This window comes from Rana temporaria, chromosome 12 (genome assembly GCF_905171775.1).
Source record: "Rana temporaria chromosome 12, aRanTem1.1, whole genome shotgun sequence".
Taxonomy (NCBI): Eukaryota; Metazoa; Chordata; class Amphibia; order Anura; family Ranidae; genus Rana; species Rana temporaria.
In genome coordinates, this window is record NC_053500.1 from 58,682,815 (window position 1) to 58,706,551 (window position 23,737).

A 23,737-nucleotide genomic window follows, 5' to 3' on the forward strand; every position below is an offset into this window, starting at 1 on the left:
GTACTAAACCTCCTGAGCCATGCGAGTCATAGTGCATGCTTGGCCAATCATCAGCCAGCAATGCACTGCGATGCCGCAGTGAAACTCAACTCAAATTTGGCGCGAACGCCCCAAAACGTTCGTAATTCGACGAACGATCGAACATACGATGTTCGAGTCGAACATGAGTTTGACTCGAATACGAAGCTCATTCCTATTTGTGAGGAGATCTCCACTGTACAGATGCCTTCTCCACCTAACACCCCATGTCCACGGGTACAATCATTACTTCCTTCATTCAAACCTGCCACTATAGACAAGGTTGCTAAATTTTTCTCTAACATCCACCTTACCACCTGCCCCCTGGACCCTGTTCCCTCACAATTGCTTTGTTCACCCTCTGGCTCTATTCTACACTCCCTAACTCGCATCTTTAATCTCTCCCTCTCTTCAGGCAGCTTCCCAAACTCTCTAAAACATACATTAGTCGCCACCGTTCTTTAAAAGCCCTCTCTAGACCCCACTAATCTAACGACCTATGCCCCATCTCCTTGCTCCCCTTTTTATCCAAACTCCTTGAACGTCTGGTCTACAACCGACTGAGTGACCACCTCGTCAAGCATAACCTTCTTGTTCCCCTTCAGTCTGGATTCCGCCCTCAACGCTCCACGGAAAAGGGTATCCTAAAACTCACAAACTATCTGCTAACAGCTAAATTTAATGCACTCTATTCTGTACTCCTACTCTTGGACCTCTCTGCTGCTTTTGACACAGTGGACCACCCCCTTCTCAAAAAAACTCCATGACTGTACTCTTTGCGGGTTCTCATCCTACTTATCCAACCGCACCTTTAGTGTCACTTACAACTCTACTGCCTCCACTCCTCTCCCTGTCTCTATCAGGGTCCTCAAAGGTTCTGTTCTTGGACCTCTTCTATTCTCCATCTACACCTCCTCCCTGGGTCAGGTAATAGCCTCCCATGGCTTCCAATACCATCTCTATGCCGATGACACCCAAATCTATCTCTACCCCTCAGCTCACTCCTTCAGTCTCCTCACATATCGCTATCTTGCCAACAGACATATCGGCCTGGATGTCACACTACTTCCTCAAACTCCATCTACCCAAAACTGAACTCATAATTGTCCTCCCCCACATGTCTCTATCCCTGATCTCTGTCAAAATCAATAGCACTACTATCAGGCAATCTCCGCATGCCAAGTTTCTAGGTGTTACCCTGGACTCTGAACTATCCTTTCGGCCCCACTTTCAAACACTTTCCAAATCTTGGCGTTTCAACCTCTGCAACATCTCCAAAATACGCCCCTTCCTAACCAATGACGCCACAAAACTCCTAGTTCACTCCCTGGTCATCTCCCGCCTGGACTACTGCAACTCCCTCTTCTACTCCTACCAACTGCTCAGTGTCTGACACCCCTCTCTGTCAATCCCTCCACTGGCTTCCACTCACCCAACAATTTCAATTCAAAATTCTAATAACTTGCAAAGCCATTCACAACTCGGCCCCCAGCTACATCACCAACCTAGTCTCAAAACACTAACCTACTCGTTCTCTTCATTCCTCCCAAGACCTCCTGCTATCTAGTTCCCTCATCACCTCCTCCCATGCTCGTCTCCAGGACTTTTCGCGAGTCTCTCCCATCCTCTGGAACTCCCTACCCCAACCTGTCCGACTATCTCCTACTCTGCTTTTAGACAATCCCTGAAAACCCTTTTCTTCAGAGAAGCCTATACGGCCCCCATCTAACAACTGTACTTTCACTTTACAATCATCCCCCACAGCCAGGCCCGGACTGGCCATAGGGCACACCGGGCGTTTGCCCGGTGGGCCGCGGGCCGCCGGGCCGCATGTCTGGCTAGGACATGCAGGGTTAGCCGCAGATTCCGATATGCAGGGCCGGCCGCTGATTTCCCGCATATGCGGGTGGTGGTGGGAGGAGTGGAGGCATTCTCCGTCTACCAAGTCCCGCTACAGCTCAGTCTGGAAATCGGGCTGCAGGGACAGCAGCATCATTGCTCCTAAACACATGCCAGACGGTGTACAGAAGATTTGAGTATCATTTTCTTTCTATCTCCCCCAGTCTTCAGCATGCTCGCTCTGCACCCTCCTGCACCCCCCCCCCCTTTCACCTCACCTCGATCTCCAGTGCCTTTCTGAGAGAAGCCGGAGCCTAGCTAATGCTGCTGACACGAGGGAGTTGAGCTGAACTGTGAAAAGTTTGTGAAGATAAGGCAAGCTGATTAATGTCGGCCGGGACACAGGACGGATTCTCTTGCAGGACATGAGACACTTCAGGAGTCGAAACAGCAGGCGAGTGTGTGTGTCTGGGGGGCTGCTAAGTTTGCAGTCTCTCCCCATAGCTGACACAAATCTCTCAAGCAGGCAGACATCACTGTATAAGCCTCCCCCAATCAGTCTGTATGTTCCATTTAACCCTGTATTATCCAAATGTTATACACTGCAAAGTATAAACTCACCACACAAACTAATAATAATCCTCAATGGACAGCAGAGCACAGTGTTCACAGCCATCTGCATGCTAGCACTATTATATGAACACTTATTAATTTAGTGAATCATTTCTGTTTATGGAGGATTTTTTTTTTTGCGTTTTATTTACAGGCTCAGTTCACACATACAGGTGTGACCAAACATGGGCATATTTTTCACGCATCATTTGTAGGGAATCCCAATTATTTCAATAGGATGCCTTACCTCCAAACAACTAAAAGTATGTCCAACGGTCGGTGCCAGTGTCCACGTCATGGCAATATATCAGCATTGCCATGATGTGGATCCTGGACTGCAACTGTGCAAAACCCATGAGCCATGCATGCATGGTAAGCAGTGGCATCCAGGGAAATACAGCAGAACAGGCATTGTCCCACCCTGGTAGCCGTAGACAAAGGAGACCCTTGTGTATGAAAGGGAACTTTTCTTAACGGGCCTAAAGCTGTGCAAGGGGCCCCAACATTTTTCATGGCCACCCTGTGCAAGGCAGATTGGGGGTGCGGTCCAGCCCAAGTGCCACACTGGGGGGTGTCAGGCCGGCATCGCCCGCTGTGACAGCTTATATTTTAATCACTGGGTGCCAACCATCACACAAGTCCCACCTCCTGGTTTGGCTCCTTTGATAGACAGCACACTTGTCCATACTGGGACATGTGCTGTCTATCATAGGTAGGAGCTGATAGAGGAGGCGGGACTGGTATGACAGCAGTATGGCAGTGATTCAAATTAAAGCTGTCACAGCAGGCAACACCAGCCTGTGTGATGACCTGGCCGGCTCTTCTCTCTGATCCCCTGCACTGGTGAGGCTGCATTGCTGGGCACTGGTGAGGCTGCATTGCTGGGCACTGGTGAGGCTGCATTGCTGGGCACTGGTGAGGCTGCATTGCTGGGCACTGGTGAGGCTGCATTGCTGGGCACTGGTCTGGCTGCATTGGACACTGGTGAGGCTGCATTGCTTGGCACTGGTCAGGCTGCATAGATGGACACTGGTGAGGCTGCATAGATGGGCACAGCTGAGCCCCGCATTCTTCATGTAGCGCACTCTTTAGCCCTGCATTCTTTATGTAACACACTCCTGAACTCTGTTTTTATCTTCATAACATTTGGTAGTCCTATCTCAAAAACTTCTAAGTATCTTTTTTTTAAATCTTTATTTATGGACAAAATGTGAGAAATAACGTATATATCATACAATCATTCCATAAACACATACCACATACACTGCATATATCATTTGAGGAAAAAAATTCAGTTTAGTGGTGTGTACAAGGCTGAATACTTTATCAGGCTTTTCAGTAGTCACAAAGCCAGTTACTTGCAGGAATTAGGGCTGATCTGAAGTGTGATGGTGCAAAATTTAGTTGTTTCAAGTAGTTTACAGCATTTACTTAATTATAAAGATTCCTTTCCGTGTGACGTTGACAGTATATATTTTTTTATTTTATGTATCTGGCACTCTCAATTTCTTTGAAAGCATTTATTCGCACACTATGCCCAAAAGGTTGCCCCTGGATTAGAGCAACCCTCATCTTGTGCTGCTTCATACTATTTTCAGTACGCCACCATCAAAAACGGAATTAAAGTAATCAAATCCACACATCCGGCCACCCCCCCCCCCCGCGAATGCTCCCCCACCCCCCCCCGGGCTGCTAAGTCTAAAATGCCCGGGCCTATTTTTTGTCCCAGTCCGGGCCTGCCCACAGCTATTACCGTTTTGTATCACTTGACCATCCCTCCTAGATTGTAAGCTCTAACGAGCATGACCCTCTGATTCCTCCTGTATTGAATTGTATTGTAACTGTACTGTATTCCCTCATGTTGTAACGCACTGTGCAAACTGTTGGTGCTATATAAATCCTGTATAATAATCATTTAATATTAATTTGCTGTTGTAACACCTGGGTGGGCTCATGGTGCAATGCTCTGTGCTCCGAGCCCACCCTATTTTGAAGCCTATTAGAGCCTATTGCTCTAATCAGGTGCTTAAAAAAAACACTGCCACTGCTGTAATCCATCCTGAGAAGGGCCGGAAGCCACGGGCCACAGCCATGGATAGATTAATGCTTTGCATCAATCTATCCATTATTCATATAGGGGGTGCCATGGAGCGAGGGGGTGGTGCCCGAGCACCCCTAATGGATGGGCCGCCACTGCATACCCACCCTTAATTTATTCATTGCAATATAATGTATGCTCCAACATGGAGACTCTCATAGATTAGAGTTGCATTTCAGAGAAGGGCCTTGATGAGACAGTCCAACTTCCTCATGTATTTGCAAATGTTGTGCAAATTGTTAGACAATGTAATTTTTTTGTATTTCTTCTAATGAGGAACAATGCCATAAGTTTGTCATATGACTGTCAGCATTACAGAAAATTGTAACATTGACTGTTTCTACTGCACAACATATACACTTATTCTTTTGTTTTGGCAACAAATACTACCCTTAGAGCCGGTTCACACTGGGGCGATCCGACTTCCAGCGCGACTTCCAGAGGCGATTCCGACACGACTTGAATGTGAACCACAGGGCGATCTGAGGCGATCTGAGGCGATTTATAAATCGCCTCCAGGACAGGGAATGTCAGAAATGGCCAATCAGAGCTACTAAGCTCTTCTGACATCATTCTTCTTCCTGTTTGATTTCTTCTTCCCTGTTCCCTGTTTTCCTGTGTCTAAAATGCTCTCTGTGCGTTACCTAATGGCAGCTGTCATAACAGCTGGTTTGGCAGTATTGACAGAAGAGGAAGAGGAAGAAAGGAAGCGAAGGATGAGGATGAGAAGAAGACGGCGCTATTGGATCCATCCAATTATTGCTAATAGAGCTAACAGAGGGCATTTCTGGGCCATGTATGATAAGATGCGTGGTTTTGAGGACAAGTTTTTCAATTATATTGTTCCTGCCAGGGATCTAGTTTTGTCAAGGATCTATTGTTGTTCTCATGTGAACTTGTGTTCCGATCAGGGATCTATTGTTGTTGGGGGACCTGTTGTTCCTGCCAGGGATCTAGTTTTGTCAAGGATCTATTGTTGTTCTCGTGTGAACTTGTGTTCCGATCAGGGATCTATTGTTGTTCTCGTGTGAACTTGTGTTCCGATCAGGGATCTATTGTTGGGGGACCTGTTGTTCCTGCCAGGGATCTAGTGTTGTCAAGGATCTATTGTTGTTCTCATGTGAACTTGTGTTCCGATCAGGGATCTATTGTTGTTGGGGGATCTATTGTTCCTGCCAGGGATCTAGTGTTGTCAAGGATCTATTGTTGTTCTCATGTGAACTTGTGTTCCGATCAGGGATCTATTGTTGTTGGGGGATCTATTGTTCATGCTATTGAGCTAATGTTGTCAAGGATCTATTGTTGTTCTCTTGTGAACTTGTTTTTCCGATCAGGGATCTATTGTTGTTGGGGGATCTATTGTTCATGCTATTGAGCTAATGTTGTCAAGGATCTATTGTTCTCATGTGTACTAGTGTTGCGATCAGGGATCTATTGTTGTTGGGGGATCTGTTGTTCCTGCCAGGGATCTAGTGTTGTCAAGGATCTATTGTTGTTCTCATGTGAACTTGTGTTCCGATCAGGGATCTATTGTTGTTGGGGGATCTATTGTTCCTGCCAGGGATCTAGTTTTGTCAAGGATCTATTGTTGTTCTCATGTGAACTTGTGTTCCAATCAGGGATCTATTGTTGGGGGATCTGTTGTTCCTGCCAGGGATCTCGTGTTGTCAAGGATCTATTGTTGTTCTCATGTGAACTTGTGTTCCTTTCAGGGATCTATTGTTGTTGGGGGATCTATTGTTCATGCTATTGAGCTAATGTTGTCAAGGATCTATTGTTCTCATGTGAACTAGTGTTCCGATCAGGGATCTATTGTTGTTGGGGGATCTGTTGTTCCTGCCAGGGATCTAGTGTTGTCAAGTATTTATTGTTGTTCTCATGTGAACTAGTGTTGCGATCAGGGATCTATTGTTGTTGGGGGATCTGTTGTTCCTGCCAGGGATCTAGTTTTGTCAAGGATCTACTGTTCTCATGCGAACTTGTGTACCTTTCAGGGATCCATTGTTTTTGGGAGACCTATTGTTCATGCCAGGGATCTAGTGTTGTCAAGGATCGATTGTTGTTATCATGTGAACTAGTGTTCCGATCAGGGATCTATTGTTGTTCTTGTCATTTGAAGTAGTGTTCCTGTTAGGGATCTACTTTTTTGGGGAATCTATGGTTCCTGTCTGCATCTACTATTGCCAGCATGGGATATACTGTTCCTGCCAGGGGATCTATTGATGCCGGTAAGGGAGTTCATGCCGCCATTCTCTGTGCAAACAAGTGGCATGTATGGAACTGCAACCAGCATGCCTAGGCAAGGAAAATAGACATATAATAAAAAGGTTAAACCTACTTTTGGCAGTGCGGTCGGTCGGAGACAATATGCCCCAATCCTGAAAGGTCAGGCGAGAAATGTCCAGCCAGGCATTGTCCCTCTTCATTTGGTCCTTGTAAAAGGGGTCCCTCTTGTCGCAGAGGCATGGTCTCTCTTTTACCAGCCTTATAAGGGACTCATTATCCACGGCCTCTTTCCTAACTCTGGCAGTCATGCTGCAAACAGAGACAACGTACTAAGAAAGTGAAAGTAATCCGTGCCAAGAAGGTGGGAAGAAGGTGGGGGCTGCCTGGGGACAGGGGAGTACCTGGGGGCTTCTGGGTAAATTTCTCTCTGCTTCTGGCAAAATCGCCTCACTATGAACAGTGATCAGACTTGAAAGCTACTTCCATTGAAATCAATGGGTAGGAATCGCCTACAAGTCGGATTGAAGTCGTACAGGAACTTCTTTTGAAGTCGGATCGCCTTGAGTCGTGTGTATTAACACCACTCCCATTCACTTCCATTGTTTTTCTTGACAGCACGACTTGGGACGACTTGAGGCGATTTCAAGTCGGATCCAAAATCGCCCCAGTGTGAACCGGCTCTTAGGCAATGGTTTATGCTTAAAATACAAAGTGCACAAGGAGGTTTGTTTCGTAGTCCTGTTAAAGTTAAAGTTAAAGTTAAAGTTTAAACCCTATATGAACAACATAATGCACAGATAAAATAAATACAGTGGACATAGAAAAGAATAACCCACCTTTTAAAATAATCACATTTTGTTGCTCTGCAGCCTGAAATGAAGACAGAGTTTTTGTTTTATTCAGCTGTATTTACCCAGTGCAACTTATAACATCCAAGTGAAAGATATAACACTAACATGTTATAAAAAATAAGAACAATTCTAAAACCGAATCACTGAGTTGGAAAAAGGATCACCCCTTGTGTTAGTATTTTGTTGAACCACCTTTAATTATAGCCTTTAGTATGTTGGGATTTGTCAATACTAACTTTGCACATCTAGACTTTGCAATATTTGCCCACTCTTTTAATTTTGATGTTGACTGTTTGTGGACTGAAGTCTTCAAGTCATTCCACAGATTTTTAATGGCGTTTAAGTCTGGGCTATGACTAGGCCATGCACAGAGCTTCACATATTTCTCCTTCAACCACTGTGTGGTCATTTTATGCTGTGTGCTTTGGGTCATTCTCATGTTGGAAGGTAAACATTCTTCTCATTGAAAACTTTCTGGCAGAGAGCAGCAGATTTTCCTCAAGAATCTGATGGTGTTTTGCCCCATCCATTTTTCCGTCTATCCTGACAAGTGCCCCAGTCTTTGCTGCAGAGAAACACCCCATAACAGGATATTACCACCTCCATGATTTACTGTAGGAATGGTATTATTTGGATGGTGAGCTGTATTGGATTTCCTCCACTGATATCCTTTGGTGTTGAGGCCAAATAATTCAGTTTTAGTCTCATCTGACCATAACACCTTTTTCCATGTGGCCTCAGAATCTTCATGGTGCATTTTTGCAAACTTAGGCCAGGTTCACTCTAGCTGTGGCCGCGGCTCGCAGCAGAGGGTTCGGTGCATCCTTGTTCTCCATTTCAGGGGCAAATCAGGCCCAAATTTTTGCCTGAATTCAGACCTGAAACAAAGTCAGTTGCACAGGACCTCTTTCCAGTGCGGACGGCGGCCGCCCCGGAGGTGTGTGAACTGGCTTAATTGGGAGCCACTCTTCTGTCCTGCAAATTGGATGCAGTGAAGTCACATAAGTGTGAACCCAGCCTTAGTCATGACTGCATGTGGTCTTTCTTGAGGAGGGGCTTTTTTTCTTGCAGCTCTCCCTTATAAGCCACATTTGTGGAGAATTTGTGATGTTGTCACATGCACACAATGACCACTCTTTATCGTAAATTCCTACAACTACTTCAGAGTTGCTGTAGGCTTCTTGGTAGCCTCTCTGATCAGTTTCCTCCTGGCTCTTTCATCCAGTTTGGAGCGATGTCCTGATCCAGGCAGGGTCTGTAGTACCAAATACCTTCCACTTCCTAAAAATAGACTTCACTATGCTTCTTCTAGGCATTGATAAAGCCTTTGGATTTTTTTGTATCCATCTCCTGATTTGTGCCTGTCCACAACTTTATCCCAGAGATCTTTTGACAGTGCTTTGCCACCCATAGTTGATTGGTTGCATCCGTTGCACTAACAAGGACTGAAATGTTTGAGGAAGGCAGTTTTCATGCTGAAAGAAACACCCCCCCCCCCCCCCCCCCCCCGGGAAGACAAACGAAAGATGTATCCCCAGATAAAGACGCCAAGGGTGGACCGTGCGGTATACAAAATGGTTTATTGGTACAAAATTTGGCAATCTCATAATATCGGACACTCAAAAACCCATCACCTAAATCGGACAATGTTGTCTAAATAAAACGAAACTGCGCTACAAAGTGCATGCATGCAGAGTCGGCTACACAGCATTGGAAGTGGGTCAGCCAATTGAACTGACCAAATCCTATTGAGGATATATGGTAGAGTAGGTTGGTATTGGCTAAGCGCAGGGGCTCATTTAGGAATGAAAACCAGCTTGAAATTTACAGCACAATAGGATATAAAGTCCTGTATGGAGGAGCTGTAAAAGCAAACCATTCAATAAAGTAAATTGTAGACACTTGGAGCCGAAGCTGATAAACATGAAGCAAAGTAGCAGGGTGGCAGCTTACAAAACAGCTTCAGGATAGCAAAATGGCAATCGGCTGAAAAATACGACAGTCACAAAGCAAATTTGGCTAAGTATAGAGCGTCGGCATGTGTATGAACATTGGACCTGAGGTCCGCTCACCAAACCCGGATATGTGCAGAAATCATCTTGCATTGCAGATTTTTTCCACTCCATTAAATGGGAAGTTAAGCACAACAAGCCGCTATATTTGCAAAGCGGCGGGATATACCCAGAGGTGCTGTGGCCCCTGTCCCGGGGATAAGATCTTCTGTTTGTGTCTTACAAATGGAGGGATGCAAATGTCCTAAACAGGACTTCCAGGTTGGTGTTTGCAGAGTATGGTAATCCGCTTTAAATGGCTGCCTTTCCCGCTATAGTCCTCGCTCAAATGAGCGTATGGAAAGCAGGCTTCATGAAGGTGTCAGTGAGGAACGAGCCCATTCCAGCGCTTAGCGCATGCGTCCCTGTAGCGCAAACTGTCAGTGACAATGTTGACGTCACGACAAAGACATTTGACCCGACATGTTTCAACCACTCACCATGGTTTTCATCAAGGGATAAGATGGGGCATGCAGTGAGCCTCTATTTATCTCAATTCTGTTGTCCTATACATAGTATTGACATTGGATTACAAAGAAAGGGCCACTGGATAGTTTTCATGCTGAGCTTGCCAAAATGACCACAGCTGAAAGTCCAATGTATTTGTGTATAACAAGGCATTTTTTTTCTGCCAAATTAAGTATTTTTTTTCTGACCATTCCAATTTTCAGCTTTCAGCGCTGTCACAATTGCACAGTCATGCAACACTGTACCCATATGAAATTTTTATCCTTCTTTTTTTTTCCACACAAATAAAGCTTTGCTTTGGTGGTATTTAATCACCACTGTTTTATCTTTTTTTGTTTAAAAAAAAAAAAAAAACATTTTGAAAAAAAAAAAAGCGTAATTCTTTCCTTCTCTTATAAAATTTTGCAAATAAATAATCTTTTCTCTTAAATTTAGGCCAAAATGTATTCTGCTACATTTCTTTGGTGATAATAACCCAAATCAGTGTATATTATTTAGTATGTAGGAAAGTTAGAGTCCACAAACTATGGTGTGTGTATATATTATATGAAAATCGATCAATCCTGATGTACTGACAGACTCATTTCTTGAGCCCTGAAAATGCCAGGACAGTACAAATAACCCCCAAAATTACCCATTTTTGGAAAGTAGACAGTCCAAGGTATTTAGTAAGAGGCATGGCTATTTATGAAAAATGAAATGAAGAAATAAAAAACAGCATCATCATACAACTGGTGTGGCGGTGACAGAATGCAACCTATATTTTTTTTCTTTTTCTTTTACACTATTTTTTTTTACCTTTTTTTTTTTTTTTTAACTCTGGGGAGGTGATGGGGTTTTTTTTTGTTTTTTTTTACACACTATGATTGCTTATAACTGAGCATTTTAAATTTTTTTATAAGCAACTGTTTTTACTGAATGAAAACTACTCATTCAGTGTTTACTATTGTGATTAGAGGTCGACCGATATGGGTTTTTCTCTGGCCGATGCCGATATTTGGAAATCGGGGCGGCCGATGGCCGATGTGTTGCCAATTTTTGCGGCCAATATTTTAGCCTGATTTCCCCCCCCCCCCCTCATCTCCAAAACCTAGGGTGGAGAGGAGATAATTGCTTAGGGTGGAGTGCAGCCTGTCAGTGCCACATCAGTGCAGCCTATCAGTGTCCATCAGGGCCACCTCATTGGTGTCTATCAGTGCCCACCAGTGCCACCTCATCAGTGCCCACCAGTGCATCCCATCATTGCCCACCAGTGCATCACCTCATCAGTACCCACCAGTGCATCTCACCAGCGCATATCACCAGTGCATCACCTCATCAGTGCCCACCAGTGCATCTCACCAGCGCATATCACCAGTGCATCACCTCATCAGTGCCCACCAGTGCATCTCACCAGCGCATATCACCAGTGCATCACCTCATCAGTGCCCACCAGTGCATCTCACCAGCGCGCATCCCCTCATCAGTGCCAACCAGTGCATCCCCTCATCAGTGCCAACCAGTGCATCCCCTCATCAGTGCCAACCAGTGCATCACCTCATCAGTGCCTACCAGTACAGCCCAATGTCATTCACTGCCACCTCACTGCCACCAGCGGAGCGCTCCAGGCTCCGTTCCATCTCCCAGCACAAGAAAGTTCCAATGTCCCTGGCCCTGACGTGCTGCCCCGCCTCTACCTACAATCCCCAGAAGGCAGAGCGGGCCTGTAACAGCCAATCAGTGGCGGCCGCTGCCGACATCCCCCTCTCTGGAATAAAAACGTCCGCTGACATGCTGCGCGCCCTGCCTCTGCCTACAAATCCCAGAATGCAGCGCGGGCCGGTAACTGCCATGTTAAAAATCAGCCTAATTTGGGAAAAAATCGGCCGATGCCGATTTCTCCAAAACGGCCAAATATCGGCCGGGCGGTATATCGGTCGACCTCTAATTGTGATTATCTGTGATCAGCTAATCCCGTGGTACAGATGGGCTGTGATTGGCCCTGTCTGTAGGATGTGATGACTGTGACCAATCGCAGAGCTCATCACAATAGTACACAATAAAAGGCATGTAACAAAGCCTTCCATTGTGTACAACTGTTATGTCATCTGCTGTGATTGTCCACAGCATTCACATGGTACTGTCAGCAGGCCGGTATAGCGATCTGTCATCAGCCAGTGGACACGATGAGTGACAGATCATGCCAGAGTGCGGCCCAATCCTGAGAGTACATCACATGATGTCCTCCCAGAACAGTGCTCCCGCCCAGCCGTCCTATGACAATAGGCTGGATGGGAAGAGGTTAATAAACAGATCGCCAAAATACTTGTCAATAATTTCCCTAATTAAAATGTACAAGTGTGATAGGTTTTAAATAACTGCTAATTTGTTTAACCCAAAAGCTAATCTCTCTTATAAACTAAAAGAAGTCTCTAAGAACCCCAACATTTCGCTGGGGGATCTGCATGAAACCCTTGCAAATGTTGGTGTCAAACTGCGTGCATCTACAATCGGAAAGAAATTACACCAATTAACCTGCATGTCGGCTGTGTCAAGAAAAGGCCTTTGTTGTCCAAAAAGAACATAAGAGCAAGACTACAATTTATTAACAGCTTGCCGACCTTATACAGTACATATACGCCAGCATCGCGTGCCTGTACGTGATCCTGCACTTTCGATTCTTGGGCGCACACGTGTGCCACCGGCGACCCGCTTTCTACTGTGATTGGACTCAGCGGGAGCCAATCAGCGGGTCCGACAAACACGATGTTCGCTGGGACCTGACGATTGTTTAGGAGACAGGTAGAAGGGAGTAAAAAAGGCAGACCGCCATTGTGGGAGTAGGAAAGGCTTTGATCCTGTGTTTCTATAAAGCAAGAACACAGATCTCTGACTTCCCATAGTAAAAGTGCCTCCCCCACAGTTAGCAGTCCTTAGGCACACATTTAACCCTTTGACCACCCCTGATGTTAACCCCCTTCCCTGCCAGTGTCATTATTACAGTGACAGTGCATATTTTTAGCACTGATCACTGTATTGGTGTCACTGGTTCCCAAAAAGTGTCACTTCGTGTCCAATTTGCCCTCCGCAATATTGCAGTCCCACTATAAGTTGCTGATTGCCACCATTACTAGTAAAAACCAAAATGCATAAATCTATCCCCTATTTTGTAGACGCTATTACTTTTGCACAAACCAATCAATATATAATTATTGGGATTTCTTTTTTCTGTTCAAAGTTTGAGTAAAATCATAGGATTCATTGACAGATATTCTCAAATGGACATCAGGAAACACAACATACAGAGAATCTCATGGGAAAGTAATACAGAGATAATAAAGAGAAATGAAACATAAACGTTTGCAATGCAGTGTTACAGGTCATATTGGTTTTAGAGAAACGTATATATAGATTAGAACCACTGGAGATGCGGACATTTAGGATGAAAAGCCCCAGTACTATTGCGTAATTGGGCATAAACATTCCTTTGCAAGCATGGGACATAATGTCCGCAAGGTAAATCCAGTTAGTAAGTAACATTACTGGTGTAGAGATTATGAATAAGGCAAGTACTCAGGGATAAGGAAGGAAATATCAGTCATAGAGAAAAGAGGGGAGAAAGGGAAACAAGAGAAAGATAAAGAAGGGCGGTCGGAGGGAACGCACAGGTCCCCGAATGGTTGCAGTGCAAGCCTGGAACGTCTACGGCTCTAGCAAATGATTATCAAAGTCTGGGGGCAGAAAATGTTTCACCCAGGGGCGCCAGGTTTTGAGGTGTTGGGGAGTCCGGTCCAAAATAGTAGCTTCAATTTTGTTATGAATCATAGCTTGAGTGACTCTCTATTTTTCAGTTTGGTTATATTTAATTTAGGGGTTTTCCAGGCTCTAGCTATCATCTGCTTAGCTGCTGTAGTAAGTTGGAGGAGACAAAGTTGGACCTTTTGTACAGTCCACTGTAACATGATTTAATAGTGCTAGGGTTGGGTCAGGGTCTAGGGCAATCCGAAGCAATGTGGAAGCCATGCAGAATATTTTTACCCAAGATTGTTGCATGACCACCAGGTATGGACATGTGTGCCTCTCTCTCCGCAGCCTCGGAAACATACGGGAGGTTAATTCGGCAAAAATTTAGACATCCTAGCTGGCACTAGGTACCACCACATGACGACCTTTTAATTTGCCTCCAGTGCAACTATGTTATGAGATGAAGATTTTGTGTTGGCCCATATACTTGTCCAGTCTTCAGAATCCAATTGCATTGTTAAGTCCTTAGACCACTGTGCAGCAAAAGAGTGAGGTGAGGTGGCTGTAGAGGTGTGATATGATGCCCGGAGCATGTGGATCTGAGTCGCAGATACCTTCGAAGATGGATAAACCATCTAGAGAGGAGCAAGAACCTATAACTGTCTGGGCAAAGTGGGCAATTTGGAGGTATCAAAAACATTATTTTGGAGGAAGTTTGGCTTGGGTCTGAAGGTCAGGGAATGACTTGGCTCTATACACCACCACAATGGCTCTATACACCGCAATGGATTTAAAATGAAATAAACAATATGTTCTTTAACTGCAGACTTTCAGCTTTAATTTGAGGATATTTACATCCAAATCAGGTGAATGGTGTAGAAATTACAACAGTTTGTATATGTGCCTCCCACTTTTTTAGGGACCAAAAGTAATGGGACAGATTAACAAACATAAATCAAACTTTCACTTTTTAATACTTGGTTGCAAATCTTTTGCAGTCAATTACAGTCTGAAGTCTGGAACGCATAGACATCACCAGACGCTGGGTTTCATCCCTGGTGATGCTCTACCAGGCCTCTACTGCAACTGTCTTCAGTTCCTGCTTGTTCTTGGGGCATTGTCCCTTCAGTTTTGTCTTCAGCAAGTGAAATGCATGCTCAATTGGATTCAGGTCAGGTGATTGACTTGGCCATTGCATAACATTCCACTTCTTTCCCTTAAACTCTTTGGTTGCTTTTGCAGTATGCTTCGGGTCATTGCCCATCTGCACTGTGAAGCGCCGTCCAATGAGTTCTGAAGCATTTGGCTGAATATGAGCAGATAATATTGCCCAAAACACTTCAGAATTCATCCTGCTGCTTTTGACAGCAGTCACATCATCAATGAATACAAGAGAATCAGTTCCATTGGCAGCCATACATGCCCACGCCATGACACTGCCACCACCATGCTTCACTGATGAGGTAGTATGCTTTGGATCATGAGCAGTTCCTTTCTTTCTCCATACTCTTCTCTTTCCATCACTCTGGTACAAGTTGATCTTGGTCTCATCTGTCCATAGGATGATGTTCCAGAACTGTGAAGGCTTTTTTAGATGTTGTTTGGCAAACTCTAATCTGGCCTTCCTGTTTTTAAGGCTCACCAATGGTTTACATCTTGTGGTGGACCCTCTGTATTTACTCTGGTGAAGTCTTCTCTTGTTTGTTGACTTTTACACACATACACCTATCTCCTGGAGAGTGTTCTTCATCTGGCCAACTGTTGTGAAGGGTGTTTTCTTCACCAGGGAAATTTTTCTTTTTAAGGATGTTCCAAACAGTTGATTTGGCCACACCTAATGTTGCTATCTCTCTGATTTTTTTTTTTTTTTTTCAGCCTAATGATGGCTTGCTTCACCGATGGTGACAGCTCTTTGGATCTCATATTAAGAGTTGACAGCAACAGATTCCAAATGCAAATAGCACACTTGAAATTAACTCTGGACCTTTTAACTGCTGCTTGTAAATGGGATAATGAGGAAATAACACACACCTGGCCATTGAATAGTTGAGCAGCCAAGTGTCCCATTACGTTTGGTCCCTTAAAAAGTGGGAGGCACATATACAAACTGTTGTAATTCCTACACTGTTTACCTAATTTGGATGTAAATACCCTCAAATTAAAGCTGAAAGTCTGCAGTTGAAGCACATCTTGTCCGTTTTCATTTCAAATCCATTCTGTATAGAGCCAAAAAGATTAGAATTGTGTCGATGTCCCCATATTTATGCACCTGACTTAAGTAATATTTATTTTTCAAAATTGTCGGTCTTTTTTGTTTATAGTGCAAAAAATAAAAACCACAGAGGTGATCAAATACCATTAAAGAAAACTCTATTTGTGGGGAAAAAAGGAACATAAATGTTATTTTGGTATATCGTTGCACGATTGTCAGTTAAAATAACGCAGGGCCGTATAGCAAAAAATTGCCTGGTCAGGAAGTGGGGGTGAACCTTCCGGAGGGCATGTCTTCTGAAGCAATATGCTGTGAGCTGATGCAACTGTTATGCCGTGTACACATGACCGTTTTTCATGACGGGAAAAATGCCATTTTTTAAATTGGTCATTAAAAACGATTGTGTGTAGGTTCCAGATAATTTTTCTCTACGTGAAAAATGGCCATTAAAAATTTAGAACTGAAAGACGGTCGTGTGTAGGCTTTAATGACTGGAAAAAACGTGCATGCTCAGAAGCAAGTTATGAGACGGGAGCACTCATTCTGATAAAATTTGTGTTTGTAATGGAGATGGCACATTTGTCACACTGTAATAGACTGAAAAGCACAAAGACTAAAAAGCGCGAATCGTCTCTCACCAAACTTTTACTAACACGAAATCGGCAAAAGCAGCCCAGAGGGAACTTCCCCTTTATAGTGCCGTCGTACGTGTTGTACGTCACCGAGCATTTTTTTTTTCACGATCCTGTGTATGCAAAGCAGGCTTGACAAGAATCATGGCGAAAAAAACTTTTGTTTTTTCCATGACATTAAAAAAGGTTGTGTGTACGCAGCATAACAGTGGAACTATTTGGCTCAAAGAGAAATATATAGTACATATAGAGCTTGCACAGTATACTATGGGGATAAAACCAAAAGCATTACCGTCCCGGGTAGAAAAATTAATATATATTCCCAGTTATGGGATGGGGCATGGGACTGTACGAATGCAATTAGAATATGTAATGTAGATAAAGAGGGTTTGCTAAGGAACCGTAGAGATCATACATAGTAGACAAAACTTGTATATGTAAAAAAATATAATTTAATTAACATTAATCATATAAACATACACATAGATAAAAACCATGATCACATGAGATAATACATTTCACCATATACAGTTGTATTCAAAATGATTCAACCCCCACTAAAATTGATTGTTTTGGCCAGTTTGACATTGATTTTGATCATTCAGTCATCCTGCTTACAATTAAATCAAAGAGGCACGTGTAGGTCAGACAAATATAACATAACATTTATAATGAAATAACCACAAATTGTATTTTCTGTGCTCACATCATTATCAGTTTTATTCAACCCCCAGTTGACATTCAATCTTGGTACTTAGTACAACATCCTTTTACAGTTAGAACAGCTTTTAAACGTGAAGCATAGCTTGACACAAGTGTCTTGCAGCGATCTACGGGTATCTTCGCCCATTCGTCATGGGAAAAAGCCTCCAGTTCAGTCACATTCTTAGGCTTGCGCACTGCAACTGCTTTCTTTAAGTCCCACCAGAGGTTCTCAATCGGATTTAAGTCTGGTGACTGCGATGGCCACTCCAAAATGTTCCAGCCTTTAATCTGCAACCATGCTCTAGTGGACTTGGAGGTATGCTTGGGATCATTGTCCCGTTGAAAGGTCCAACGTCTCCCAAGCCTCAGGTTTGTGACGGACTGCATCACATTGTCATCCAATATCTCCTGGTACTGAATAGAATTCATGGTACCTTGCACACGCTGAAGCTTCCCTGTACCTGCAGAAGCAAAACAGCCCCAAAGCATGATTGACCCCCCGCCATGCTTCACAGTAGGCAAGGTGTTCTTTTCATCATAGGCCTTGTTCTTCCTCCTCCAAACATAGCGTTGATCCATGGGCCCAAACAGTTCTAATTTTGTTTCATCAGTCCACAGAACACAATCCCAAAACTTCTGTGGTTTATCCACATGATTTTTGCATACTGCAGTCGACTCTTCTTATTCTTTGGAGACAGCCAGGGGGTGCGCCTGGGAGTTCTGGCATGGAGGCCTTCATTATGCAGTGTGCGCCGTATTGTCTGAGCAGAAACTTCAGTACCCACATCTGACAAATCTTTTCTCAGTTCCTCAGCAGTCACACGGGGACTTTTCTCCACTCTACGCATGTTGGACCCTCTGCATACACCATTCTGTAACCTCATACAGTTGTGTTCAAAATTATTCAACCCCCCAATGCTGTAAAGGGTTTTAGGGAATTTAGTGTACATTTGTAATTGTATTCAGAATGAAATCCTACAAGGACTTCTTAAAGAACCATATGCAACTAAAATTACATCAATTGGTTTTGTAATACAGTAGTCAATGTTTCTTTTGTGAATTCTTCATTTACACAATTATTCAACCCCTTAAAGACTACCACTCTGAAGAACAGAGGTAATTGTAATTGTAACTGTGCACAAAATTGTAATCCTCAACATGCACAAGGTAAATTGTCCCTTTAAATACACATTGTGTTATATGTAAACCTGCATCTCGGTTCAGGTAAAATAAATGCTGACCCTCGACAATACCTGAACAAATATGGTGCTGTTCCAGAAAGAAAAACATTGTCAGGGAAATACAGTGATCTCTGTGAGAGGTAATAAATAGTTGTAAGCATTAAATGTTATTTAAAATAAGATATTTCTGATGCTAAGTAGACATTAAACAATGACCAGTTTGGCAAACTGTTCTTTTCTAGTCTGTAAAGTGTAGTTTAAAGTTTTTGTTTGTTTTTCAAAATGTAATTGAAGCCCACTGTATTCATTTGTTGCGGCACTAAAAGTATCTATTCTAACCGGAAAATAAAGGGTCTTTTGTTTTGTGTTCCCTGGTCAGGCAAGATTCTGAAAGTCACATGACCTGCTATGCATCCAGCCCTGAAGCCAACTCCCATTATCGAGAGATAAACGGTCGTGGAAACCCTGCAAAATGGGAGGAGCAGCAAAAACTCCTGGCACTTGAGCAGACATGTGGAGTGTTCAGGGTGGACTTGGGTCAGATGCGTTCACTGCGCCTCTTCTTTTGGTGAGTAAGGAAATAAAGGCAGTTTAGACTGTCATATGTCTTTTGAAAAAATAAAATATGTAAACAGTGAAGGTCAGTAATGGAAAGAAGTATGTGAACTTTTAAGATAACATCCTAAAATAAGGTAGTTGGAATCAGGTTTTCCAATCAGTAAGGGCTCATTCAATGCAGATCAATGCACCTGGTGTGGTCAATGCAGGCTCAATGCAAGGACACAAAGCAAACAATTCTACTAGGGATGAACTCAGGTGTGTTTGGATCCTGATCAGGATTCCACCAGGAAGTTGTCACCTGTACTGTGCCAATCAAAAGCGATCCCCCGACCACCCCCCAATCGTACATATAGATGGGGAATGTGTAATGTATACATGCAGCTATAGGTCATGCCTCAACCACTTATGACTGGTCAAGTACAGTGACTGGTGGTAAGATCACTCAGGTGGGCTTGAACACACCTGAACTCATCCCTATTCTCTACATGCCCTGTTCACACCCTATAAGTAGAGTGGTGTGCGTTGCTTAAAAATGCTGAATGCCGTGCATCACACCGTGTTAAATGGAGTGGGGTTTTCTATTCATTTAGGTTAACAGAAAACATTTTAATCTTGAGATGCGTTGTAACAATATCAACACATCAAGGCTTCCCCTTATTTGAATACACTCATCAGCACCTCCGGCTATAGCTGGTGGCACCACTGATCAAGCAAAAACAGGCTACTTGTACCGACCTTGATCAAGAGATATACAACTTGCCTGCCCATTGATGATCGAAATTCAGCTGGTCCCTGCTGAACTGACCGCATTTTGATCCATCTGTGGCAGGCTTTTTGGACATACTGCTTTAACCACTTCCCCCATATGGACATACATACATCCCCTGGTTTAAGTTTTTTTTTTTTTTCAGTAGGCAATGCTGAATAATGTAAAAGTAATCCGACTGTCTAAATATGCGCTGGATCACTTTTACATGTGGAAAAAGGTGGCCCCCACAACCCGAACCCGGCTTCTGGGGAGAGACCTCATATCTCTCCATAAAGAGGACCTATAATGCTTATTGCTATCACAAAGAATGTTGTTCATCTGTTCTAACAGCAATAAAGTTGATGGGGGGAAAAAAAAGAGGAAGGCAATGTAAAAAGAATACATTTAAATTAAATAAATTAAAAAATGCGATGTCAAAAATGACATTGGCCTGATTCTGCTCTGATTCAGCAAGGAAATCTGCTCATGGATACCCTGCTAAATAGAGTGGAACCTCCAGTGTGTACAAGGACCTTAAGAAGAATACAGGTGAACGATGGTTGTATTTGTTTTTCATGTTATGGACTACTGCTCTCAAAAAGAAAGATACAGTTCTGCCGCAGTGTCCCGCGATCGGTCTGGGGAGCTGAAGAACGAGGAGAGGTGTGTGTGAACACACCCTCCCCGTTCTTCACTGTGGCAGTGACACTGATCGTCTGTTCCCTGATATAGGGAACGACGATCAGTGACGTCATGCCTACAGCCACTCCCCCCTACAGTAAGAATCACTCCCTTAGGGCACACTTAACCCCTTGGTGCCACCTAGTGGTTAACCACTTCACTGCCATTGTAATTTTCACAGTAAACAGTGCATTTTTATAGCACTTTTCGCTGTGAAAATTACAATGGTCCCAAAAAAGTGTCAAAAGTGTCCGATGTTTCTGCCATAATGTCGCAGTCATGAAAAAAATTGCCGATCGCCGCCGCCATTAGTAGTAAAAAAAAAAAAAATATTAATAAAAATGCAATAAAACTATCCCCCATTTTGTAAACGTTTTATATTTTGCGCAAACCAATCGAAGGAATTTATACACTATATTGCCAAAAGTATTTAGCGTTTTTTTTTTTTTTTACCAAAAATAGGTAGAAGAATACGTATCGGCCTAAACTGAGGAAAAAATGTTTTTTTTTAAATATCTTTTTGGGGGATATTTACAGGGAGTGCAGAATTATTAGGCAAGTTGTATTTTTGAGGATTAATTTCATTATTGAACAACAACCATGTTCTCAATGAACCAAAAAAACTCATTAATATCAAATCTGAATATTTTTGGAAGTAGTTTTTAGTTTCTTTTTAGTTTTAGCTATTTTAGGGGGGTATCTGTGTGTGCAGGTGACTATTACTGTGCAAAATTATTAGGCAACTTAACAAAAAAAATATTTATACCCATTTCAATTATTTATTTTTACCAGTGAAACCAATATAACATCTCAACATTCACAAATATACATTTCTGACATTCAAAAACAAAACAAAAACAAATCAGTGACCAATATAGCCACCTTTCTTTGCAAGGACACTCAAAAGCCTTCCATCCATGGATTCTGTCAGTGTTTTGATCTGTTCACCATCAACATTGCGTGCAGCAGCAACCGCAGCCTCCCAGACACTGTTCAGAGAGGTGTACTGTTTTCCCTCCTTGTAAATCTCACATTTGATGATGGACCACAGGTTCTCAATGGGGTTCAGATCAGGTGAACAAGGAGGCCATGTCATTCGTTTTTCTTCTTTTATACCCTTTCTTGCCAGCCACGCTGTGGAGTACTTGGACGCGTGTGATGGAGCATTGTCCTGCATGAAAATCATGTTTTTCTTGAAGGATGCAGACTTCTTCCTGTACCACTGCTTGAAGAAGGTGTCTTCCAGAAACTGGCAGTAGGACTGGGAGTTGAGCTTGACTCCATCCTCAACCCGAAAAGGCCCCACAAGCTCATCTTTAATGATACCAGCCCAAACCAGTACTCCACCTCCACCTTGCTGGCGTCTGAGTCGGACTGGAGCTCTCTGCCCTTTACCAATCCATCCACGGGCCCATCCATCTGGCCCATCAAGACTCACTCTCATTTCATCAGTCCATAAAACCTTAGAAAAATCAGTCTTGAGATATTTCTTGGCCCAGTCTTGACGTTTCAGCTTGTGTGTCTTGTTCAGTGGTGGTCGTCTTTCAGTCTTTCTTACCTTGGCCATGTCTCTGAGTATTGCACACCTTGTGCTTTTGGGCACTCCAGTGATGTTGCAGCTCTGAAATATGGCCAAACTGGTGGCAAGTGGCATCTTGGCAGCTGCACGCTTGACTTTTCTCAGTTCATGGGCAGTTATTTTGCGCCTTGGTTTTTCCACACTCTTCTTGCGACCCTGTTGACTATTTTGAATGAAACGCTTGATTGTTCGATGATCACGCTTCAGAAGCTTTGCAATTTTAAGAGTGCTGCATCCCTCTGCAAGATATCTCACTATTTTTGACTTTTCTGAGCCTGTCAAGTCCTTCTTTTGACCCATTTTGCCAAAGGAAAGGAAGTTGACTAATAATTATGCACACCTGATATAGGGTGTTTATGTCATTAGACCACACACCTTCTCATTACAGAGATGCACATCACCTAATATGCTTAATTGGTAGTAGGCTTTCGAGCCTATACAGCTTGGAGTAAGACAACATGCATAAAGAGAATGATGTGGTCAAAATACTAATTTGCCTAATAATTCTGCACTCCCTGTATTATAGCAAAAAGTAAAAAATATTTTTTTTTTTTCAAAATTGTCGCTCTATTTTTGTTTATAGCACAAAAAATAAAAACCGCAGAGGTGATCAAATACCACCAAAAGAAAGCTCTATTTTTGGGAAAAAAAGAACACCAATTTTGTTTGGGAGCCACGTCGCACGACCGCGCAATTGTCAGTTAAAGCGACGCAGTGCCGAATCGCAAAAAGGGGCAAGGTCCTTAACCTGCATATTGGTCTGGGTCTGAAGTGGTTAAGTGGTTAAAGGCCAACCTGGAAAGTCGAGCACAGTGCTGAAACAAGGTTTCTTTATCGTACATCACGGGACACAGAGCAGCATATTCATTACTATATGGGTTATATGGAGTACCTTCAGGTGATGGACACTGGCAATCTCAAAAACAGGAAGTGCCCCTCCCTATATAACCCCCTCCCATAGGAGGAGTACCTCAGTTTTTTCGCCAGTGTCTTAGGTGTTGGTCATGGTTTAGCTTGCCTCCACATCCTTGGGATTAAGGTGGGCTAACCGGTTCTGTCCAAAGGCCTCAGTGCTAAAGTGGTCAGCAACCGGACCCCAAACCATTGGGGTATAGCCCATAATGCTTTCTGTCACAGAGAGCTGGACTCTGGGCCCAGAACTTAGAAACCTTTGGGGGCCTAATGTTTCTGTTGCCAGGGTGCTATATGGGCCCAGGACAGTGGATCCTTCATAGGAACCCAGGGCCTGAAGGTCTAGACGCCCCACGGAGATGGGGGAAGATTGGACCTCTTGCTGTGCAAAGTCCTGCGGCATGGAGCAGGTAAGTGAAGGGGAAACTGGCGGAACTTGGTTCGCAGCAGGTTTAGTCTGGGGGAAGGTCACAGCGGGACATGCCTATGGTTTATGCGCTGCATCTGGCAAGGTGAGTCACATATCTTAAGATAGGATGACTCTATATGTGTATAATCCCCATAATTGTGACCTCCCTGGTAGTATTGCAACTGGTGCTAGTAGCATTGAAAAGGGCCTGTGTGTATAGTGACAATTCTC

The 23,737-nt window shown here is 43.5% G+C and overlaps 1 protein-coding gene across 2 annotated transcripts in view; it reads left to right on the plus strand.

Annotated features, from left to right (window-relative positions):
- The window catches only part of TBC1D16 (TBC1 domain family member 16), a 305,823-nt gene that overhangs the window by 129,232 nt on the left and 152,854 nt on the right, over positions 1–23,737 (plus strand). For both annotated transcript variants that reach the window (XM_040330437.1, XM_040330436.1), the window contains exon 4: positions 18,996–19,184. In XM_040330437.1, the coding sequence (XP_040186371.1) occupies positions 18,996–19,184 (189 nt within the window). The remainder of the gene's footprint in view (positions 1–18,995; positions 19,185–23,737) is intronic.